This window comes from Physella acuta, unplaced genomic scaffold, assembly GCF_028476545.2.
Source record: "Physella acuta isolate Inbredline_101_S28 unplaced genomic scaffold, ASM2847654v3 ptg000872l, whole genome shotgun sequence".
In the NCBI taxonomy this organism is placed as follows: domain Eukaryota; kingdom Metazoa; phylum Mollusca; class Gastropoda; family Physidae; genus Physella; species Physella acuta.
In genome coordinates, this window is record NW_026732389.1 from 174,689 (window position 1) to 196,460 (window position 21,772).

At 36.1% G+C, this 21,772-nt stretch overlaps 2 protein-coding genes across 2 annotated transcripts in view; both read left to right on the forward strand.

The window, feature by feature from the left end:
* The first annotated feature begins 596 nt into the window (after window positions 1-596).
* On the forward strand, window positions 597-6,791 carry LOC131952404 (uncharacterized). Its single transcript, XM_059315033.1, has 8 exons — window positions 597-781; window positions 922-1,021; window positions 1,583-1,593; window positions 1,976-2,120; window positions 3,482-3,639; window positions 4,699-4,760; window positions 5,403-5,435; window positions 5,804-6,791. Exons 1-8 carry the CDS (start codon window positions 685-687, stop codon window positions 5,822-5,824), a joined length of 627 nt encoding a protein of 208 aa, XP_059171016.1. The 5' UTR covers window positions 597-684; the 3' UTR covers window positions 5,825-6,791.
* An 856-nt stretch (window positions 6,792-7,647) lies between these two features.
* The window catches only part of LOC131952399 (putative per-hexamer repeat protein 5), a 33,710-nt gene continuing 19,585 nt past the window's right edge, over window positions 7,648-21,772 (forward strand). Inside the window, exons 1-5 of the mRNA XM_059315028.1 lie at window positions 7,648-7,735; window positions 17,017-18,594; window positions 19,440-19,543; window positions 19,732-19,790; window positions 21,384-21,535. Coding sequence (XP_059171011.1) covers window positions 7,648-7,735; window positions 17,017-18,594; window positions 19,440-19,543; window positions 19,732-19,790; window positions 21,384-21,535 — 1,981 coding nt within the window. The remainder of the gene's footprint in view (window positions 7,736-17,016; window positions 18,595-19,439; window positions 19,544-19,731; window positions 19,791-21,383; window positions 21,536-21,772) is intronic.

The window sequence follows — 21,772 nt, forward strand, 5'->3', positions numbered from 1 at the left end:
GCATTCTGAATATAATGTGCAGCGTGGACCTCTCTCTGTCGATACTCTGAGTTGGAGCAGCCCACAAGCGACGTAATTGATGGAAGTCATAAATAGATGACCCTTACATTTAAAACATACCTTTTCTTATACTAGATAAAATATAAACAAATAAGGCCTGTCGAACAAGAGCTGCATAGGTTGTATTATGTAAAGGTGTTGCCTAAGCTAACTATGAAGAGTATTGTTGAAGGGGTCACACTGAGTTAGTTTCTACGGGAACAGTATTGATATGGGCCCTTTTGTTGGGAGTCTATTTGTCGGGAGTCGAAATGATGGGGAGCCTATATGTGTAGTGCCTAAATGACGGGAGCTTATTTGTCGGGAGCCTATATAACGGGGTCCATTTGTCGCTTGTCCTTTCGATGTGGTCCATTTTGAAGCTGCACAGTCTCTCTCTCTTTCTCTCTCTCTGATGTATAATAATGCCAATTATTTAATTATTTTAATACATGTCATTCACAGAATATGCATATTAAAATTTTAGTAAGAAAAATAAACATATTTTTGCACTAATTAAATATTTGTATTTACAGCATTACCACTTCTGCTAGTCGTCTAATCACTTACAGTTCCAAAAATGGAAATTCTCTAGAGGTTTTTACCGGATTCAACTTCAACGATAACAAAACATATTTACACAATATGACAGAAACTTTATACAGAATTCTACAACAACGTGATTTTCAGTATCTAGGCTACAATATAACCATCAGAAGTATTTCATTTAATGAAACCTATTGTAAGTAAATGAAGAAAGACTATTTTAGTTATTGTATTCCCTCTTTGAAGATTTAATGCTCTCATTTTAGTAGATATACATTAGTGTTCTTATTTCCTTCGTGTGTCTTATCCTCGTTAAATTCTCTCTCTGCCATTTAGTGAACGCTACCAGCACTCTCTGTGACATCAGAGAGGCCATTGAGCCGTGTCTAGATGGTAAAGTCTGCTACTTCGTGAATAGCACTCACACTGGGTGCAGGTAAGTCGAACTAAAACAATTTGCCATATGCTAAAACCACGGACATTTAAATATATGAACGATCCCAATAGGGCTGGTAAGTAGGTCACCAACCAGTTCTACGGCTCAATAAAAACTGCATGAGCCATAGAACTGGTTGGTGACCCTCTTACCAGCCCTATTACCATTGGTGTAGAGATTAATCCCCCGAACATTTTCTATACATTTATATAAAATAGTCGACTGATGGCACAATCGAGCCTACTACCAGCCCACAACAAACGGGTCCCCGATTAAAAATCTTTTAAGACACCTAATCCCCAGAGTTTCTTTCAGGTATATTTCTCCGGGAGGGGGGGGGGAGGCTTGAAATATCCGGGGCATGAAATATTTCGTATGGGAGGCAGTGCCCCCCTCCCCCCCCCCCCATAAGGAGCGATGAACCATTACAGTGCTCCCCTTGCGCCAACTGAGGCAAACCATCTTCCATTCATGTTGAAAACACTACCGCCTCCCTCATAGTTATTATTATTGCTACAATATAACCACAATTTCAAATACTTTTTTTACGTTCTATTTCAGATACAATACTGGTAAGTTATTTTATTCATTTTTTTAGGATAATTAGGATAATCAAAACAATCAACGTGTGGGTGTGAGGTAGTTTGAGGATAAGTGTATAATGTCACTGAATTAATGGAACATTATTCAGGTTTATACATTTATTTTATTAATAAGGTAATTATATTGTTTTTGTTACTTAAGTGTTTTAATATTATCAGGGAAAGTAACCAAAAACTAGTAGGTTTTTGTGTTTTTTTTTACGACCCTTTGTGTTCTGATAGTGTTAGAAATTTTATTTGTAACTCTAATCAAACCCATTCTAACCAGACCGTGTTTTTGTATTCTCTAAGAATGTGTTACTTTCACGGAATAAAATTATTAGGTCTGCTTTGTTTCGTTCCTCCCACACAGACAACACAAACCTGATTATCGGCCTTGCTGTGGGTATCCCTGTGTTTTTCCTGCTGACTGCCATCATAGCCGTCTGTGTGTACATGCGTGTCAAGAGAAGGAACAAAGGGTTCCTAGACAAGTACTCGGAGTACAGTAACGACGAGTAAGTTAGACATCTATTTGTACAATAACCACGAGTAAGTTACACATATATTTATACAGTAACCACGAGTAAGCTACACATCTATTTATACAGTAACGACGAGTAAGTTAGACATCTATTTGTACGGTAACGAGTAAGTTAGACTTATATGTGTGATGTAAAAGTACACTGAGCCGATGGATTAACTGTCGATAAAATTATGTGAAATGCCGCTATTATTTATTTTTAACTAGCCGACTCAGCCAGGCCCTGCACTGGCCTCTGTGAAAAACTATGTGTAATGGACCATGACTTGCGTGTTTATTAAGCAGCATATACCCGGCATCGACGTTTGATAAAAGAACACATAACCATAAACCCAAACTCTAACTTAAAACTTAACACTTACCACAACCAACCAAAACCAAAACACAAACAAAAAAATAAACATAAACATAAACGCAAAAGCAAACACAAAAGCAAATGCAAACCTAAACGCAAACAATAACGCAGAACATAATCACAAATCGAAATGAAAACATTAACGCATATTACTCACAGTATAGGCCGTGGCGCCAAATTCCACCCTGCAGGGGCGCCGACGGAATCGCTTGATACAACTTAGTAAACGACTATAATACCCCATCTTATCCATAATGTATAATACTCACTAAATCAAACGTAAGCGCCAAAGCGCTCACGAGAAGGCCCGGGGCGCCAAATCTCTCACTGCCCGGCGCCGGCGGACGCGCCTGATTCAATTTAGTGAACGACTATAATACCACCAGCTTGTCCGCAAACCGAAAGATAGAAGTAAACATAGAGGACATTTAGGAGCGGCTTCTAAATTGTTATTGATTACAGATCATAATTAGTAAACAGTATAGATTCAATGTATAAAATAAATAAAAGGCAGTATTTAAAATATTAGTGTTTTACTTGCCTCATTGCACTTCATCAATCCATGCTAAAATATTTTTTTTTCCAACACCTAAACAAACTAATAAGAAATATTTATTCATATATCTATCTGAAATAGTACTCAAATTATAGGCTTTTGAAAAATTCAAAGTAGAAAAAGTACTACTTCCGGTTATCGGAAATCGCTCAAAAGTTGATCAGGATCTACGATTTTGATAAAATACTTATATATGAAATTTCATCAACCTAGCTGTAACGGTACTCAAGTTATCGTATTTACACACAGACAGACACACAGACATACAGACAAGATTGCAAAATTATGTTTTTCCGTATCAGTGAGGTGTAAAACGTCGAGATTTGTAAAAATCTCGATTTTTTTTTTGCACGATTACAAGACTTTCTCTATACTTCGTATATACGAGAAAGTAAAAAAATGTATTGAAATATCTCATCTGCAGTAAATCTGTGTTCGCCGATCACATCGCCCCCCAGGGTGACTGGAGAAAATGGAACATGCCTCGAGGTATGAACGATGCTTACGTCACACCTAAACCAGACAACAAAACGGAGCCCTCACATTTCTATGATTACCTGGACGCCAAGCCACGCAAAGAAGGTCAGTGCACTCACAACAAGGATTTAGTTTCCACCGTTAGTTTCGTAAATACGGCTTTAGTTTCCTAAATAAATTATAAGTTCGTAAATAAGCCTAATTTGTTAAATTCGTAGCTCAAACTAAATCAAAAGTCTCGTATATATACCTGGACTGAATAATGTGAATATTAATTACTATTTTCTAAATACGAGCTGACCCGCGACGGAGTATACGCCGCCATCTAGTTGTTTTATTTTCTGCTTATCAGCAATTCATAATTTGTGAATTCAACACTACCCCTGCCGCCCTCCCCCCTCCCGCCCAGTGAAAGCAGCCGTTTACAGACAAAGAAAAGATCAATCAGAAATTGTTACCTCCACTTCGTTTCAAATCGCTTTATACTAAATTATCTGCCCCTAATAGCCGTCACTAACCCGGCTCTACGATTGTAAGCATTCGGGGCGAATCACAGCTCACTTGACAGGTAGGGATGAGGGTGGTGGCTAAGCTGCGTGGTGTTTTCTATGGTCTCCATGAAGAGAATTATATATATAGATTATTTATTGTTGTGTTCCATAAGGTTGTATGAATATGGTAGATCTTACATTTTCATATCGCACGCTCTATAATTGTCATATAAGTTTCACATGCTAGTGATACAGGCGTTGATTGGGGTGGTCGGGTGGGGCGATCGCCCCGGTCGCCGAAACTGGAGGGGGGGGGGGGGGGGACCGAAAGGACTCGAAAAAAAATTCATTCTGTGCTGTATTTTAAAATTATAAACTGTCAAAGCTCAGAAAATAAACTGCGACTTGGCTTAGTGGGCTGTTTTCTATATCAACTGCGATACGAAATAAAATCTTTTAAAAGACAGTGTCTATTAAAAATCGCCCCTAACATATCCGAAATGGGGGGGGGGGGAGAATTGAGGGACGCTTTACGTCACCATAATAACTGTATATAAATGGGGGGGGGGGGGCGGGGTAAAAATTGATAGTCCATCCCAGGTACTGGCTTATGTCGCTACCCCCCTGGTTTGTGATTTTCATTGGACAATAAAAAAAAATCTGTCGCTTTCAGGCATGAATGAAGGAAATTTCTCCTGGGATTTTATGTTCAAAACTTTGGAACCAGACGGCCAGGTAAGATTATGTTTTTGGTGTCTGTTTAGTTTAACGATGCAGTTTGCTATAGCTAATGAGCTTTAAGGTGGCTACAATTAAAACAGGACGAACAATATTTTCAAATGTAAACTTGGACTATATTGTCTATTGACGTGCTACTCTTTGAGTAAATAAATACGGATCTTTTCACTATCATCAGAAATTGTTCGAGAAATATGAAGATAGTATTTATAATTTTTTTTACAAAAGATTGACACATTTCAATGCCGTTTCCTCATACTTTTAGCAGAACATTTTATTTTAAAAGTTTTCATAAAAAATAACACAATAGCATCTATACTCAACGATAGAAAGTTCAAATAAGGGGAGTAATTCAACAAGTTCATATATTTCAAGCAAATTTTAAAAAAAAAATGCAATTTGAACTTAGTTTCATCCTTGGCAAAACAGAGTAGTTGAATATGGCATATGAAGTAGAGTTTATGGGTAGTTTTATTTTACGACCTATAAAGAAAGGTGTAGTGTGAAAACCAAAACTAGTTCACCACCTACGCAGAGTTAACGCCCTTCGTACTCCAACAGTTTAGAGAATCTTATTTAACATCATTCAAGTTTTGTCTATCTGCTAATTGATGTTTTTTTTTTAATTCAATTAAACAGGAATTTAAACTCCAGAGACCAAAGATTAATTTGGTAAGTGACTTGATAATATAAGCCATATAAATTTGAAGCTATAGTTGCTACTAAAATTGGATATTCGTGTAATAAAAGCACTCATTTATACTGATCATACTTCTTGAACAACTATGCTTAATACTCCGATGATAAGTCTAGAATATTAGCAACAAATTTGTTGAGGATATTATCGATTTGAGTCAATTAGAATTAGATTTTTTTAAATAAGAATTACGTTATGAGTTAATTAAGATTAATTACAATTAGATTTTTAAAAAATAAGAATTACGTTATGAGTTAATTAAGACTAATTAGAATTAGATTTTTTCAAATAAGAATTACGTTATGAGTTAATTAAGACTAATTAGAATTTGAATTTTTATCAGGGATTTCACCAGGACACGTAACCAATGCAAGCTGACAACTCTGTCAAAGTGGCCAGATCAAACTTCGTAATTTAGATTTTTAAATTATTATCCTCACTGTTTCTTATGAATCCAAAATTGTTTTTATCTACCTCACTGATTTTTTAAAATGCTGTTTCTTTCCTTTATATAATGTTTACGGTTAACTAGAAATATTCTGATACTTTTATGGCCCTGATTCATGTTTTTATTTTATTTTGTAAAAACTTAAAAGCTTTAAAAAGAATTTTAACTTAAATTTTTTTTTTGCCATTTATTGAACAAAAAAAACCTGTGTGACTATTAAAATTGTTAGTTAACTAAATAGAGATTTCAGAACCCACTTGCTATATCTTTTATTACTGCATTTAAAAAAAAAACAACTTGACATAGACATTCATTTTTTTTCGGGAGAAAAAAAGAAAAGTTAACAAGCGTTTGTTTATTTGCTTTCTGAATTCAGTAAAAACGAATAGTGTATTACTAAGGCTATTTTTTTAAATGACAGGAAATCAAAAGATTAATTAGCCCTACAAAAAATATCAAATGTTAATATAAATCTCTATAATATAAGCCTTTCTATTACACACTTTCAATATCGATACATATTTTAAGGCTACTTGATATAGGCTACAGATTCTTAAGTCTGTTGGCTATTTGTTAGAAAAACTACATAACATTTAAAACATGATAAAAGCCTGTAAGGGGGTTCAAGTTAGGATTGATAGAGCCATTATGTTATATGAATTTAATCCACATAGTTTGTGATGTGTCGCTTGTACTGTGTTTGTGAATAGAGGATAACTATAAGAGAAGTTATGCTTTTGAATAAAATATTGACACGATAGATCTAGGAGTTTTTACACAAATTAAATAATAAAATGTTTGAAGCATCACAGATTGTCGTATTGGATGGGGAATCATTACACCAGAAATGTAAAACTATTTTAAATAAAGCAATATCCCACCATTTAGTTTAGCGTTGGGTTTTTTCCCACGTTTTCTTGCTTTTGCGTCTGTTTATTTATTTGTTTGTTTGTTTTTCCAATCAAATCTTGCGATCGAAATTTCAGGCACTTTCCAGTTAGCTAGCGCGCTGAAATTTTCAGGGAAGCTTTGTTTCCGATGACAATACAATATTCAATTATTATTATTACTAAATTGATCCATGGAAAAAATTTATAGATCATTTTAGACCCTTATTGATTTGTACAAAAAAGGGACATAAGCTAGTAATTGTAATTTGATAAAACAAGGTTCGGTACTTTCCCTCTTCTGGCGAGCACGCGATTGGCTGAGTAGTGGTCACGGGGTGTTTGTGTACAAACCTATGCAAATCTGACTGATCAGGAAGTAGAATGTTGATGGTCGAATGGTTTGCACGCGAGGGCAAAATGGTGAAAGAAACGGCAACACAGAAGAAACGTCGATTGGAAAAGGCACGTGTTTTTTACGAGTTGTCTTCGTTTACCCCCCCAAAAACAAGTGAATGCGATAAATAAAATCGATAGCAAGGTTTGAATGCAAACAAACAGACAAAGACTAAAAAGTAGAAAATAATTATCCTTAAAAAAGTTTTTAAAAACCCACGTTTTCTGATTGAACTAAAAAGTAGAAAATAAATGCTATACATCACAATAATGCAAGCGATCACTCTACTATAAGCGATCGCAAACTGCGTGCGCATTATGACAAAAAATAAAAAACGTGGGGCGCCGTGATTTTCTTACAGTTTTTAATACGGTTGACTCTCTACAAGCTCTTTAATTAAACTCAATAGTATTATCTAATCAATAGTAATATAACTTTTACATCTTATATTAACAATGACCGATAACAAACTTTTACTTCGTGTGCTGTATGACCGCCTGGGTGTCAGGGACGTCGCGGGAGTGACTGGTTACACTACCGTAGGTAACCAGATGCAACCTTTGATTCGTTTTATTCATCGAAGGTAGAGGCCCACCGTGTCCCTAATGTATAATACTCGTGTAATTTGTGTCAAAATTGTCATCCGTACGCCGAGGGCGTCAAAAGCTGCCCCTGTTGCAGTTTGACCATTGAATCAAATAGTACCTTGCAGGATGCCCAATCTACGGATCTCGTGAACACAGGTAGCCGCTGGTAAACTCGGGGCACCCATTCGTTACTACTGCTGATGCGATGGAGGACACCCCTTCATTCGATTAAGTGATCAATTTTAGTATTTCAACGTATGCCTAGTGTATGGCTCTCATTACAATAGGCGCCGTAGTGCTCTTGGGGGGGGGGGGGGGGGCGGGACGCACAGGGTTACACCACCAACGGGTGCCGGACACATATTCAACGGACCCCAGGTGCAAAAATAGACGCTGGGGAACTATGGATGGCAAACTGCACCGCATTACTGAAATGATATAAAACTGTAATGGCAGAAACCTTCCCACAAGTCGGAGTTTCTTTCAGGCACCTTTTCAGAAAACAAATGTCCGGGAAAAAATACTTCCTTTGGAGTATTCTCAACGACTTCCCAAAGTTTCTTGGCGATTGGATGAATACCAAAAACGTATAGTCTTAGTAGCGCCATATTGATTAAAGATTAATTAGATCAACAAATCAAATGTCATTAAGGTAAAGAAAAACATTGACAAATGTTCGACGCAGCTGGTTGTGAAAACACTATCTATGGTAATTTTTTTTAAATGGCTCAATTAATAGCATGGATGTTTAGCAAGATAGAATTTCGTGGAGGGCAGACAGTTGGGAGAGAGATTCAGGTCTCTGTTGTGTGGTAGGGAATTTCCCAGTTAGTTGAGGTTTGTAGCAATGCACGTAAATTTACGGATGCTGGATGCCGAACTCACAAAAGAGTCAGTTCAACTTTATTTATAGGCTAATTCTCTCAATGGCTTGCACGACCATGCGGCAACGCCTGAAGTGATATTATTACGGATGGGCCCTGTTCGACCCCCCCCCCCCCCCCACACACACACACTGAATCCCACTACTTGTAAAGTAAGGAATGACTAGGGGCCTTTTTGGGACTTTTAATTATTTCTATAATAGAAAAGAAACTGGATTTTCATTTTCTTTTTAAAACTATTTATATATGTAAGCCCTGCTAGGGGGGGGGGGGTATCTCTAAAATCTACCCTTCTAGGCTTATTTAACTACTGTCTGGTCAGTGCAAGTCCGTCTAAACCCAGACTGGTTAATAACCTAACCTTAATCTAGAATAAACACAAAAAAACTTTAATAATGTAGTAAATTTATTAACTGGAACCAATAACAAATAGAGAAAAATAATAGATAAAATAAACTACAGACACTAAACAAAACAATATACAAAAAACACGACTAAACAAAACTCAACGGGACATCACACGACTAAACGAAACACAGCGGGACAAAACACGACAAAACAAAACACCCAGCCAAGTTGCTCAAGCAACCTCAATGGAATGGGGGGGGGGGGGGGGGGGAGAGAAAAAGAAATAGAAAACATAAGAAAAATGCATAGAAAAATATATACACCAATATATACATGTTTAAATACTACTAACTTCTACTAAAGATATATAAAGCCTCGAGTAAAACTAATCCCTACTATTACAATTCTAAAAGCAATTCTCAAAATCAGACCTAACCACTGTCTAACCAAGAACTAGCAACTTAAAAATAACGTGTAAAACAAATTCATTTTAGAACCAATCTTTCCTACACAAGGAGCAGCCCGAAGCCATTGGTCTACATAAACAACATCTATATTGATAACATTTAAGTTAACACACTCCGCTAGGGCCCCAATAAAGGCAGACACCAAGCAAGTGACTCAACATGACATTGCATGAAACAGCACACACATTATTTTAAACAACCTAAAACTCGAGGCAACTAAAATATACTTATTACTGTCTAAAACAACCGACTATTGACTAAGTCAATCCTAGTCATCGTGGGGAACCCACAATAACAACACATCATATAAAAAAAAAACAATCAAGTAAATGCACACACGCTTTCGCACCAGTTTAGGAAATCTCCTAAACATAACGATCTAAACCACGTGGTCTAAAACACACGCCAAGGGTTTAGAATACCAAATTACATTTCAAATCTTTCAAAAAGAACACACCACGTGTATACCAGACAAGCCGATGCTCACTATCTCGTTTTAGACGAAAATGAAAGAAAACGAGAAACATCGGCAGTTGCATTCATACAAATCACTCATATAAAAGTAAAATTAAAAAAACAAATACCTGCAAGCACATGATGCCCACACAGAAACTGACCCGATCTACATTTCGCCTCGGGTCAATTTTTATATTGACCGCTTCGGGCGGAAGGGGAAACCCCGTAGCCGCTGTCCAGTTGACCATTCACGCACAGATTCGCACACAATAAAATAATACAAAATAAATAATCCATTCACCCGCTCACATATAAAACAAATAATGAAATTGCAACGTAAAAGTTTAAATTTGTTAAGAGGGAAAAGGGCCCCTAAATAACTCAGTCCCCTATGCCGTGCTTACGCTAGCTTTACGGTAGCTACGCCACTGGTTTCAGCCCATGACGATGCACGACAAACAAAAGCAAGGCACACAAAAGCACGACACACAAATGCACGACACACAAATGCACGAGGAAGCAAGATAAATAAAAGCTTGTAAAAGTAGACGAGCTTGAGTTAAAAGAAAACAGGGTTTTGTGCAAACATAAATACATTGTTTATTATTATAACCGCGTGCATGTTATGTAGCAAAGTCAACTGGAGCAGGCTTATATTGTGTAGCCAAAGCTGAAATTAACTATACCGTTTCTTAATTCTTATCTCCACATTATTTATGACCCATTTGGAGCTTATTTTTAGCACCTATAAATATAAGGATGGGGGAAGTTCTCTGTTAAGCCATTCGAACTGTATTCCTCACAGCCTGGTCGATCGTTCAACAGGCCAGAAGGGGTCGAAAAGAATAAGGATGAGATCATTTTTTATCTTGTCATAGAATTGTTAAATACTTTCTTATAAAACGTGTCAACAACATACCACCCGGCCATAATCTAAGGATTCTTAATTAAATATCCAAATGTTTATAAATATAGATAAAATACAGTATATAAAATACAGTATTTTATATTTTATATATTTATTGATATTTATTGATATTTTGTGAGGTCGTAGAAGAACGCATGAGGGTGTCAGAAAAAACTCGCCATTTAGAGAAAACTTCGTAAAGTGGTCAAAACTGACCTGTTGTATTTCTCGATATAATCTTTGTATTTTATTTGAAAAAAGGAGGAAACTTTCACAAAGATTTTAGGGCACTTACCGTCTGTAGACCTACATCTGGCTAATTTTTTGCAAGCACCTCTGTAAATGGCTTTGCATTATGGAAAAACTGTCGGTTTCACTCAAAGCACTTGACGAGGGCTAAAACATGACTGCGAGTGAAATTCTTCTTATATGAGCTTTATATCGAAAAATACTTTTGCCGAAAGACCCCCTTGATATTTTGTGAGGTGGTAGAAAAACGCCTAGGGGTGTCAGAATAAACTCGTCACATCTGGGAAAAATCTGGAAAGTGGTCAAAACTGACCAGTCGTATCTCCCTATATAATCTTTGTAATTTATGTGAAAAACAGGGTAGTTTCAATAAAGACTTTTGGGTATATAAGGCTAATTTTTTGCATGCACTTTTGTAGATGACTAGGTCGTTTGTGAAAGCTGTTGTCACTGTTAAAATTATATATTTTCTATATAAATTTCATTTCGTTCGCGGGGGGGGGGGGGGGGCGGTAGACTTTCAACGGGGGAGGGGAGAGGGGGGGGCTTAGCCCCCGCCCCCCCCCCCCCCCCCCCCTCGAAGAGATGCCTGGAAGAAACTCCGACTGGCATTCAACGCCACTCTTTCTTACCTAAACCATATCTATTTATGTTATTTTTTAATTTAATTTTTTTTTTACAGTTTTAAGCAGAGAGCCTATTTAAAAATCATAATAAAAAATAAGTTAAACATGTAGGCCTACGTATATTTTCTCTATGTAAAAAGCAACACAATTTTTATTTTTGTTTGATTTTGTGTTGACCCATAAATGTACAAGGCGTGGCCATATTGCTTTATCACGAACGTAATAAAACTTGGTGACAGACTATTTAAACAACGATTTTCTGGTACGTGCAGTTAAGTCCCTTAGTAGTTATCTGAAACAACACATACCCAACACATTTTTATTGAGAAGTTCGCTCCAGTCTGCAGAGATAAGCAACTGAAACTTTAAACCAACTTTACTTTATAGTTTGTTTTTCTAATCAGAGTTATTTTATATTCAATTACTGTGTTGTATTTATCACCAACGACAATGTTTTACTTTCCGAAATTTGTTCTTTTAATCGGATTGTTATACATAACACGTAAGTAAATCTTATACATTATGTTTTAATTTTTATTTTTTGCGCTTTTCTGTATAGATAAAATAGTGGCGCATCAGCACACATTTAAGGAAATTAATTTTCATTTGTTTAATTGCCAGTATAAAAGATTGTTACGATCAGTGGCGTAAGCAAGGAGGGGGGGGGGTAGGGGGGGGGGGTAAAAACCCCTCCCATGGGCTTACACCCCTATACACACACACACACACACATATATATATATATATATATATATATATATATATATATATATATATATATATATATATATATATATATATATATATATATATATTTATTTATTTATATATATATATATATATATATATATTTATTTATTTATTTATTTATTTATTTATTTATATAAATATATATATATATATATTATTTTATACATATGGATACATATTTGAACCTCTCCCTTGACCAATTCCTGGCTACGCCACTGGTTACGATAAACATTTAATATATGCTTTTAAAGATGTAATAATTTAAAAAAAAATTACAGCTATCAAATTCAAACGCCCACGAAATACCATTTAATAAACGAACACTTTACATTAATAACAAGGTGTGTCGAACAGAAACTTGATAAAACCACTTGATGCACCTTTTGCTTTCTAGTACACGCAGTATGGATGAAAATATTGTAAGAGTGCGAAAAATCGAAATCGATATTTTGACGAATTTAATATTCACGATTTACACCTTTCTGAGTCGAAAAAACGTAGTTCTGCAATTATATCTGTATACCTGTGTATGTATGTGTCTGTGTGTCTCTGTGCATGTCTGTGAACACGGTAACTTAAGTATCATTTTAGTTATGTTGACGAAATTATATCAATTTTTAGTTTACTATCAACTTTTGAGCGACTAACGGTAGCCGAAAGTGGTAGTTCTGGTTTCTCAAAAGCCAATAACTTAAGTATAATTTAAGTAAGTTACACGAAATTTCCCATATACGTATAAATTGTATGTGCATGCTATTGTCAACTTTGGGATTAATTGCGGTAACCGGAAGTGTCATCTTTCTCCTTTTCCGTTTAAACACTATAATTTGAGTACAGGTTCATTGAGGTAAACGGAATTTTAAGCCTAGGATCTTATTATTTTTTTGGAGTGACCTTCGATATCCAGAAGTGGCACTTTGCTCTATTTCCTGTTTCTAACATACCACAACTTGAGTACCTTTTAGTTATGTGGTCGAAATTTTATATAAAGGTACAAGATCTTATGCATTATTTTGGTCAAATGTAGATTGATTTCTCAAGTAGTATTTTATGCTATTTCTGATTTCTAAAAAAATAAACCGGGAGTGATCTCCCCTAAACTTTCTCGAATATTCTTATATAAAACAACAGGGGATGGGAACTGGGCTATAGACATGATTTTTAATCCATTTTAAATACTTAAAGTTTTAAAAATAGAATAAAATCTCGTACACAAAAGAATTGCACACCAAGTTAACGCCAAATAAAAAAGTGCATGATAGTGCGCAATATTATTAGTACTTTAAAAATTTACATTTGTTTTTTGAGAAATCGGAAGTAGCGTAAATTACTACTTTCGGTCAATGGAAATTACTCAAAATTTAACAGAAGGTAGAGAATTAGATCATTTACTTACACGTGAAATTTCATTTATCTATCTGAAATAGTACTCAAGTTATAGTCTTTTGAAAAATTCAAAGTAGAAAAAGTACCACTTCCGGTTATCGGAAATCGCTCAAAAGTTGATACGGATCTACGATTTTGATAAAATACTTATATATGAAATTTCATCAACCTAGCTGTAACGGTACTCAAGTTATCGTGTTTACACACGGAAAGACAGACAGACACACAGACATACGGACAGAATTGCAAAGCCCAGTTTTTCAGACTGGATTACGCATAAAACCTCTTAATTTTGATAAATCTGGATTGATAATTTTTGCCCGATTAAAATAAGTCCACTATACTTCGGATGTGATGAAGGACTGAGGTGTAATACGGTGAAAATTGTTAAAATTTCAAGTGATTTTTGTGCACGATTACAATACTTTCTCTATACTTCGTATATACGAGAAAGTAAAAAACATAATTCCACAATTTGTGTATATCTTATTAATTAAAGCAGCAAATTCAAAGAACTTCTCGCCTCTATGTTTTCACGAAAAACGAGCGACTTCGTCACGCATGTCTATTTTCTCTAGCCCGATTGAACTGGAGGTGCCACCACAACCCTTATCGTTTTTTCATAATATAGTTGATCGCTCAATAACATCAGTTCAATTAACAAGCTACATCAAGGAATCGGATTTGTTAAAAGTTAAAAAAAACGCTGCCAACACGGTGTAGTGATTGGTAAATTTAGGTAGATCTATATCGTTTGTTTGTTTGTTTGTTTCTCACACCTCTTAGATCGGGAAACGGCAGGAAAGTATCAAATTGTCCTTGACAAAGTTTGATGTTCACACTCATTTGAACGGGAACAATAAAACCATCGCAATAATCGGGTTCAAAGTGACCGAAAACTGACCTCCTAGACTGAACGCAGTCTTATATAAACTATACATTTTTAATAAACCGGGAGTGATCTCCCCTAAACTTTCTCGAATATTCTTATATAAAACAACAAGGGATGGGAACTCGGGATATAGTTTTGATTTTTAATCCATTTTAAATACATAAACTTTTTAAAATAAAATAGAATCTCATAGAAAAAAGTATTGCACACCAAGCGAACGCCGAATAAAGATGTTCATAATGGTGCGCAATATTATTAGTACTTTATAAATTTAGATGCGTTTTTGAGAAATCGGAAATAGCGTAAATTAGTACTTTCCGTCAACGGAAATTACTCAAAATTTAACAGAAGGTAGAGAATTAGATCTTTTACTTACATGTGAAATTTCATTTATCTATCTGAAATAGTACTCAAATTATAGGCTTTTGAAAAAAATCTAAGTAGAAAAAGTACCACTTCCGGTTATCGGAAATCGCTCAAAAGTTGATACGGATCTACGATTTTGATAAAATACTTATATATGAAATTTCATCAACCTAGCTGTAACGGTACTCAAGTTATCGTGTTTACACACACACACACAGACACACAGACACACACACACACAGACACACAGACATACGGACAAGATTGCAAAATTATGTTTTTCCGTATCAGTGAGGTGTAAAACGTCGAGATTTGTAAAAATCTCGATTTTTTTTTTGCACGATTACAATACTTTCTCTATACTACGTATATACGAGAAAGTAAAAAAATAAACCGGTAGTGATCTCCCCTAAACTTTCTCGAATATTCTTATATAAAACAACAGGGGATGGTAACTGGGGATATAGTTATGATTTTTAATCCATTTTAAATACTGAAACTTTTAAAAATAGAATAGAATCTCAGTAAAAAACAATTGCGCACCAAGCGAACGCCTAATAAAGGTGTGTATAATAGTGCGCAATAGTATTAGTATTTAATAAATTTACATTTGTTTTTTGAGAAATCGGAAGTAGCGTAAATTACTACTTCCGGTCAACGGAAATTACTCAAAATTTAACAGAAGGTAGAAAATTAGATCTTTTACTTACATGTGAAATTTCATTTATCTATCTGAAATAGTACTCAAGTTATAGGCTTTTGAAAAATTCAAAGTAGAAAAAGTACCACTTCCGGTTGTCGGAAATCTCTCAAAAGTTGATACGGATCTACGATTTTGATAAAATACTTATATATGAAATTTCATCAACCTAGCTGTAACGGTACTCAAGTTATCGTGTTTACACACGGACAGACACACACACAGACACACACACACACAGACATACGGACAAGATTGCAAAATTATGTTTTTCCGTATCAGTGAGGTGTAAAACGTCGAGATTTGTAAAAATCTCGATTTTTTTTTTTGCACGATTACAATACTTTCTCTATACTACGTATATACGAGAAAGTAAAAATGCTTGAATTAGATCGACCACTTGCAAAAAAAAAAATTGATATTTGGTAAGGAGATAGCTCTTGTGACGTGGCAACTGGAAAATACCAGATTATCAGAAATATCATATTACGGGGATTAAAATTGAAAAGGGGCAAGACTGCGACATGATTTTAATTTTTTTTATTTCCCCCGTTCTTTGAGTACACACAAAAATAAACAAAGAAAACTTTGTGGAATATAAACAAAATTACCCCCAGTAGGACATTACATATCCCCTGAAAATTCCCTTCGGTTAGGATAAAGGTAATACACTGGTTAGGACAGGGGTCTCCAAACTTTTCAGCCCGAGGGCCGCATTAACTTCCAGGCATCTCTTCGGGGTGGCGGAGTAAAATTTAATGACGAATATGTATCATAGAATAATAGAAACCATAATGTTTTACTGTAGATATTTCGAGTTAAAGACGGACAGAAAATTACAGTAGAAGTAAGCTGATTATTATGTAGGATTATTATACAGCAGCTTATTATTTTTTTTTGTTTTTATTGTAAACATTGAAATAAAGGTTCTTCTAAGATCTTTTTTTTATAAAAACGAGCGATTTCATCACAAACTTATTATTTCATTTCCAGTGCCATTCCCAAACTTGATGTTGTGTTGCAATATATAAAAAAGCTTTTTTTGCGGGAGGGGGAGGGGGTTTACTCCAGGTTTATTTAAGTTGAATGACCCATAGTCGTAGTGGTGAAAATGGGACAATATTGTCAGTGGATTAAAAGGGGAATAAAAAGTTCGTTTAACCGTCCCCTAATGCCAGCTCACTATCTAATTTCTTTTTAAAAAAGAAAACAACGAAACGGTTGGCCAAGAAATATCAACTGATGCAACATCAGGAACTACAGATCCACCAGAAGATACCACTTCAGATCAACAAACGAAAGAGATACCTACAGGATCTACGACAGAAACAGGAACTACGACAGACACAGGAACTACGACAGACACAGGAACTACGACAGACACAGGAACTACGACAGACACAGGAACTACGACAGACACAGGAACTACGACAGACAAAGGAACTACGACAGACACAGGAACTACGACAGACACACCTACAGAAACTACGACAGACACAGGAACTACGACAGACACAGGAACTACAACAGACACAGGAACTACAACAGACACACCTACAGAAACTACGACAGACACAGGAACTACAACAGACACACCTACAGAAACTACGACAGACACAGGAACTACAACAGACACAGGATCTACGACAGACACAGGAACTACGACAGACACAGGAACTACGACAGACACAGGAACTACAACAGACACAGGAACTACGACAGACACAGGAACTACGACAGACACAGGAACTACAACAGACACAGGAACTACGACAGACACAGGAACTACAACAGACACACCTACAGAAACTACGACAGACACAGGAACTACGACAGACACAGGAACTACGACAGACACAGGAACTACAACAGACACAGGAACTACGACAGACACAGGAACTACGACAGACACAGGAACTACAACAGACACACCTACAGAAACTACGACAGACACAGGATCTACGACAGACACAGGAACTACGACAGACACTGGAACTACGACAGACACAGGAACTACAACAGACACACCTACATATACTACGACAGACACAGGAACTACAACAGACACACCTACAGATACTACGACAGACACAGGAACTACGACAGACACACCTACAGATACTACAACAGACACGGGAACTACGACAGACATGGGAACTACAACAGACACACCTACAGATACTACGACAGACACAGGAACTACAACAGACACAGGAACTACGACAGACACAGGAACTACAACAGACACACCTACAGAAACTACGACAGACACAGGATCTACGACAGACACAGGAACTACGACAGACACAGGAACTACGACAGACACAGGAACTACAACAGGCACACCTACAGATACTACGACAGACACGGGAACTACAACAGACACACCTACAGATACTACGACAGACACAGGAACTACAACAGACACACCTACATATACTACGACAGACACAGGAACTACAACAGACACACCTACAGATACTACGACAGACACAGGAACTACGACAGACACACCTACAGATACTACAACAGACACGGGAACTACGACAGACATGGGAACTACAACAGACACACCTACAGATACTACGACAGACACAGGAACTACAACAGACACAGGAACTACGACAGACACTGGAACTACAACAGACACAGAAACTACGACAGACACACCTACGGGAACTACAAAAGACACACCAACAGGAACTACGACAGACACAGGAACTACGACAAATACACCTACATCATCACAAGTTTTAACCAGTTCAACCCCACAACCAACACAAAGTAAGTACATTGTCATTTTATTGACATTCATTTGTTGTGTTGTGGACACACTTATTAATTTTGAAAATTTTTGCTTACAAATTATAGTATAAGAACTACAATGGCGATGAACAGAAAAATGCGCAACCAAAAAATGCGCACAAAAGTATGCGCATCGGAATTTCCTATATCGATCGTTTAAAGAATGACGACATTGTACAATATAGCACAGTAAAGCATTTTCTCACTCAATGTTATTAAAAGAAGTAGATCTATTTTAGTATCCTGAATTTGTATTTGCGCGTTTTGTATTTTGCACAGTTTTTCTACCGTGCATTTTTCTGGGAACACTCTTCATTAACACAACATCATAAGTTAGACCAGGGGTTCCCAACCTTTATTTACTCTAGAGCACATTCTAAAATTTCGGTAGGGTGGCGGGCACCACCAATTTTAAATCGACAAACTCCTTCCAGAGGCGTAGCGACCCTTCCCGTCACCCGGGGACAAAACTTTCGATTTGCACCCCCCTCCATCCCCTTCAACCTTTCAATAATGTTTATGAAAAAAATTCTGTCTCTGTCGAATAGTGAGAGGCGGGCACATACGAATCGTTCGGCGGGCGCAATGGCGCCCGCGGGCACAGGGTTGGGAACTCCTGAGTTAGATCATTATTTTGGAGAATTTTCTTCCGATGAAACATACACCTTTACTGAAATATGTGTCTTTAAATTGTTCTGCCAACAATTAATTAGCGTTGCAGATCCACGTAACTTAAAACTATTTAAAACCCCGATGCCAAAAAAAAAAAAGCTACCGATATTTTTTGTCCAACTGTTTACTATTTTAATATTTCTCACTACAAGATAACTCTGACAAGTCTTTGAACATAACTCTCACCTTCAACTACACTGCAAGCAATGAAAGCTTTAACGAACACAGTGATTTGTGGAATGAAACGCTAAAATTGGTGAGTGGTGTACAGTTAATGAGTTGGCATAGAAGTTTAAACAGACCATTATTATTTTTATAATTCAATTATTAGTATAAAATATTGTTTTTTAAATTAATTAAAGATTGGTATCTAAATTATCCACAATCCGCACTATTATACACGTTTTGTTATTATAAACTTTTTTTTATACTTTTTCTCTACAGCTAAGAGATTCATTTGTCAATGTTCAAGGCGTTATACGAGTAGAATTACTAAATATAAGGTAAGCGAAATGTGAATGAAGCATGATTTAAAAAAAAAAACATAATTGAAGAATTTCTCACCTTTGCACTAAAATTGATAAATGAGCAAAATCCTACTATATAAAAACCCATGCGCGCAGTTCTCTTTCCGCGTTTTGTCTGTCGCATTTTTTCCGAAGGTTTGAGAGATCACTACCTTCGGCAATATGTTTAGAGCGTAATGTTACGGATTTATGTTGGGGAAAATGTGCTGATGATAGGCCTACTGAATGTATAAACTAAAAATGTTACTTAAGACCTTAAAAAAGATGATAGAGAGATAATTAAAATTAGAAAGGATTACTCTCCCTTTATTTCTTAAGCCAAACATGACGTCATTATTGCTGAGGTTGATCAGCGTACACTCAAGGTTTTCCGATAACACAACCTTGGGAGACTGGATAGAAGTGCGGAAATACCCGCGTTCCAACAACTCAGATCTAAGAAATATAGCGACGACATTGTTTACGTTTAAATAACCCAGGTCTAGAAAACAACCCACAGGTCTAAAATACATGATTGAAAATGCTTTGATAAAAGCCTCATTAAATGTTGCGTCAGTTTGGTTTATATGACTAGAATTGTATAGTCTGTGGTTCTCGTATGGACAACTGTTTGTGACAAGCCCATACGTCGAAAAAACCTGATTTTTGTGTTTCAACTAGACGGATGAAAAAAAAAGCAAAGGGATAAATACATAGAATTAAAACAATGATTTTATACGTCTTTAATATTTAATTGAATAATACATTTCATTTAAAAAAGACACTATCTAAATTTAATTTTATAACGAGTGTTTTTAAAGTTTCTTTCTATTTAATCGCAGCAACGCTAGACGGTTGCCATAGTTATGGTATAAAACAGAAACATATAGTTTTAACAATAGAACTATGCATTGATGTAATTCATCATCTCACAATCTTTTCCGTTCGTGCCCAAAACACTCGGGGCAGATGAAGTAGAGTTCATCTGTTTTAATGACCTCGGCATGCAAGTGGATAGTGTGGTCAGCACTATGCCCAGCCGCCATTACTTTCCCCAACGTAAGTCAGGTACCCATTAGAGCTGGGTGGACTCAGGAACGTCCTAAAAACCCGAACCCGGGAACCCAGCTCAAGACCTAGCAGCCGTAAGCTTACCGTTCGACCCCGCCGTTCTACATGGGTGTAGTTAGGAGGACAAACTAGTAGATATGTTGTAAGTATAGTGTTTGAAAATCTAGTTGTGAAAGAGAAGAATACGCAAAACCTTTTTTGTGAAGTGACGGTTTTAAAGAGAACATAACGTTTAGTGTGGTTTGGTGTAAAAAAAAATGGGATACTGTTAGTATATATCGTCAAGGGTTTCTTTCAGACATTTTTCTCCGAAGTGGGGGAGGAAGGGTACGTTCGTTGGGGGGGGGGGGGGGTAGGAAGAGGGACGCATACACATTTCCGAATAGGAGGTCACTGTATAACAGCCCCAAGAAAGTTATGCGCGGTATTTAAACTAGTTTTGATCCCCGAATAAAATTTAATTAGTATAAAGATACTATTTCATATTTTACGCATTCTTTAATTATCGATAATCAACAGTTTAGGCAGCATCATTGCAGAATTTCGATTGGTAATGAATACAACAACTGCCAAAGATATCAAAGACGCACTTACTAGAATTTACAACACATTTTTTACGTTAGGAAATCAAACTGTTTCTGTAACGAGTGTTGAAATAAATGGAAAAAACTGTAAGTAATATTTTTTTATCCCACTTTATTTTATATTAACTTAGTTACCATCATTTTAAATAACACTAGAAAAATGTTTAATAAAACGTTTTATAATGCAATAAACAGCACTTTTGAAATATAAAAACCCCATTTTTTGCACCACATAAACAAGATTATTGGTTGCTTTGCTATCTATAGACAGACAGACAGACATATAGACAGACATACAGACTGAGAGACAGACAGACAGACAGA